The sequence below is a fragment of the Populus trichocarpa genome, chromosome 1 (genome assembly GCF_000002775.5).
Source record: "Populus trichocarpa isolate Nisqually-1 chromosome 1, P.trichocarpa_v4.1, whole genome shotgun sequence".
Taxonomy (NCBI): Eukaryota; Viridiplantae; Streptophyta; class Magnoliopsida; order Malpighiales; family Salicaceae; genus Populus; species Populus trichocarpa.
The window spans coordinates 15,188,159-15,191,752 of NC_037285.2; the positions used below are offsets into that span (position 1 = coordinate 15,188,159).

The 3,594-nt window shown below is 30.7% G+C and overlaps 1 protein-coding gene across 1 annotated transcript; it reads left to right on the top strand.

Moving 5' to 3' along the window:
* Positions 1–1,833: 1,833 nt before the first annotated feature.
* LOC7486629 (probable 2-oxoglutarate-dependent dioxygenase AOP1) lies at positions 1,834–3,370 on the top strand. Its single transcript, XM_002298091.3, has 3 exons — positions 1,834–2,314; positions 2,446–2,767; positions 2,901–3,370. Exons 1-3 carry the CDS (start codon positions 1,938–1,940, stop codon positions 3,141–3,143), a joined length of 942 nt encoding a protein of 313 aa, XP_002298127.1. The 5' UTR covers positions 1,834–1,937; the 3' UTR covers positions 3,144–3,370.
* The last annotated feature ends 224 nt before the right edge of the window (positions 3,371–3,594 follow it).

The following is a 3,594-nucleotide window of genomic DNA, read 5'->3' on the forward strand; positions in this document are numbered from 1 at the left end:
AAGTATTGATTCTTTATTATTTTTTGCTTTATTTCAAAATTTATCAAACATAAATAATGCTTCGCTTTAGCTAATGTTTCTTACTTTGTATGTTTATATTTGATAGGTATAAAGACCAACAACATTAAAGTGATTGATATATTAGGAAGATAAAATTATCTTCATTGCTTTGACTCAATTTGATATTACTTTAAACATTTTACCTTATACAAAGGTTATTATATGATTGTAATAAGTTATTTGAATAAAACTAAATTACGCAAGTTTTGTTTTACAACTCATGTACAATAAATTAAAACAAATACTACATAAAAGCTCTTTTATGAGTGGTTTGTTCATTACAAAGAATGTGAATATGATTGAAGAACTAATCATAAAAAAAGCAAAAAATTTCTTTAAAAATATATACCTTGTAAATAATTCTATTTTTCTTAAGGTTAGCTCGAACGCATCAAATCAAGATATGATATCAAGATGTATTTTTATTTTAGAGAAAGCAATTTAAAGTTTACAAGAGAGATAGTCTATTTTTATTTTAGTTGATATAAAACTCGTAGAGAGCAATTTAAAATTTTCAAGAGAGATACTAGATTAACTTTCCATGAAAATTGTTTTCAATATGAATAAAACATGGTTGTTTTATAGGCTATAATTAGATTATTTTCGTGTAACAAAACAACTTGAAGGTGAGAAACAAGACAAGAAAAGATCTATAATTGCTATTTAATGTAAGAAGGATAGTTATGAGAAAATTCTTTTATAGTTCATTAATAAGTATTCTAAACTATAGTGTTTCAAAAATATAAAACTTGAGTGGTACGAACTATAAGTATTATACCAATAAACAAGCATGGTTGACTTAGAATTTATTGACAACTTTGTAGAAAATTGGATGGTAGAAAAATTGTTTTGCTTATTGATAATTGTCTCATTCATCTTAAAACTATTGAAGGTTTAAAAATATAGAATTTGTTTTCTTACCAACCCAAACAACGACAAAGATTAAACCTTGTGATGTGGGGATATTATGAGCTTTCAAGATGCATTATTATCATTAATTTTATCAAAATCATTTTAGAGAATTATAAAATTAGGATCCCAAATCTAGAGAAAAATAAATAATTTAGATGTAATAAATTTTGCAATATCGACTTAAACAATATATGTTCAAGCATATATAATTGTGAATTGTTTTTGACATTGCAAAATTAGTTATATGGATAACATGATTTCAGAGAATTGAGATCAACACTCAAATGATGAAAGCGTTAAACAACTTCATGTTCCAATCAAAGAGTTAAAAGTATCATAATACAATAGATGATAAGTATCTTTTGAACTCATTGGAAGAAAAAAAAGTCAACTACATAATTATTAAGTGATAAGTAAATTATTAAGAACATCATGAAAAATGAAAAAAAAGATGATACTGAAGATGATAATTCTATAATAAAATATATTGCATACAAAGATGCACTCAAAGCAACAATCATAATACATAATTATTTTTGCAATGGGAGAATATATAGTTTAGCAGAGCTTTTTAATTAAATCACTAAAAAAAGTTTAAAATAAGGTTACATCAATTTTTTTTTAAATAATTAACTTCAAAGTCATATTTTATGAAGGTATTCAAATTGAGAGATTAGTGATATATATTAAATGGAACCTACGTTTTTTTTAAATATATTATACGAATTATTAATAAACCACGTTAATTTCAAATCAGGATTAATAAAAAATATTATTTAATTGAAGATATTAATTATCAAGGTATATGGTTGTACCGTATTTATAATTTTTTCGTCTCATTTTGTCTTATAATGAAACACAGAGGCGCTATACATACTCTTATAAGAAACATAACAATGATTACCCATCACGACTTAGGATCCTGCAAGCTTGCTGATTAGTAGGGGGGGGTGGGGGAAAGAAGCATGGGTTCCAATGAACTGCCATCAAAGCTTCCTATTCTCGACTTCGCCAAGGAAGATTTGAAGCCTGGCACAAGTTCTTGGCTCAAAGCTTGCAGTGATGTTAGGCTAGCGCTTGAAGAGTATGGCTGTTTTGTAGTAGAGTACAACAGACTACCTCTAGAACTTAGAGATAAAGTCTTTGGTGTTTTAAAGGAGTTGTTCGATCTCCCGACTGAAACAAAAATGCAGAACAAATATGAGAAGCCCTTGAATGGTTATGTTGGACAGATTGCCAAACTCCCTCTCCATGAAAGCATGGGAATTGACAATGCAACATCTCTAGACGCAACTCAAAATTTCACAGATCTCATGTGGCCTAATGGGAATGATCGCTTCTGGTACGTATATGTATATTGTTTAATGAAGAGAACTAGCAGGTTCTACTTAACAGTTTCTCTCACATTATAAGATTCCGACATGGTTATTTGTCTAACTAGTTTAAATATTTTTTCATCTCAATCTTGATTAGTGAATGTGTTCTCAAGTACGCTAATCTAGCTGCAGAGCTAGACCGAATGGTGACCAGAATGGTATTTGAAAGTTATGGAGTAGAAAAGTACCATGACTCTTATGTTGAGTCTACTACTTACCTTCTTCGGCTTTTGAAAAATAGACCTCCCAAGGTGGACGAGCACAATTTAGGTTTTGTCACTCACACTGACAAGAGCTTCACAACCATACTTCATCAAAATGAAATTAATGGGTTGGAAGTGGACACCAAGGATGGCAAGAAGATCAATGTTGAGCTTTCACCTTCGTCTTTTGTTGTCATAGCTGGTGATGCATTAATGGTGAGTCACTGATTATGATTATATTTCTTTCAAACCATATGCCAACCTAGCTACTGTGGATCGTATGAATCCAATCAGATAATTATTGGTGATCAAGTCACTGATTATGATTAATTATTTGTCTTACGTACAGGCATGGAGCAATGACAGAGTAATATCTCCTAGCCACCGTGTTATCATGAACGGAAAAATAGACAGATACTCCCTGGCGCTGTTTGCTTTCAACAAAGGAATATTACAAGTTCCTGAAGAACTTGTTGACGAGGAGCACCCTTTAATGTACAAGCCACTGGATCATATTGGACTCCTTCATTTCTATCGGACAGAAGAGGGATACAAAAGCAAATGTCCTATCAAGGCTTATTGTGGCGTTTGAAATTAAAGGGAAAAATGGACTTGTACAATAATTACTTGATGCTCTCTACTGCTTGCTATATAAGGCCTGTTTTCATGTATTTCGATTCCAATGCCAGTGTTTTCCTTTTCTTTTTCTGAAGTTTGATGGGTTTTCTTTTTCCTTTTTTTGTGCTTGCATTTCAAAATGTATTAATGCTTCGTACAAGAAGCAATTTAATGAATGTCATATGTGGTTATGGTTAGAAATCTGTTGTTGATGATGATTATGATGCCATATCAATAATCGTGTTGTTCTATAAACTCTCACAAGCATGAAAATATATATATATGGATGGCCATCACAGGGCTGGTTCAGCATGAAGTGTTCGTTGATCCTGTCAAGAAAGTCCTGGCTAATGATCCAAGTGATTTAATGAGCTGAAAAATATAAAATGCAGCATCCATTGAAAAATAAACACTATTATTCGCTT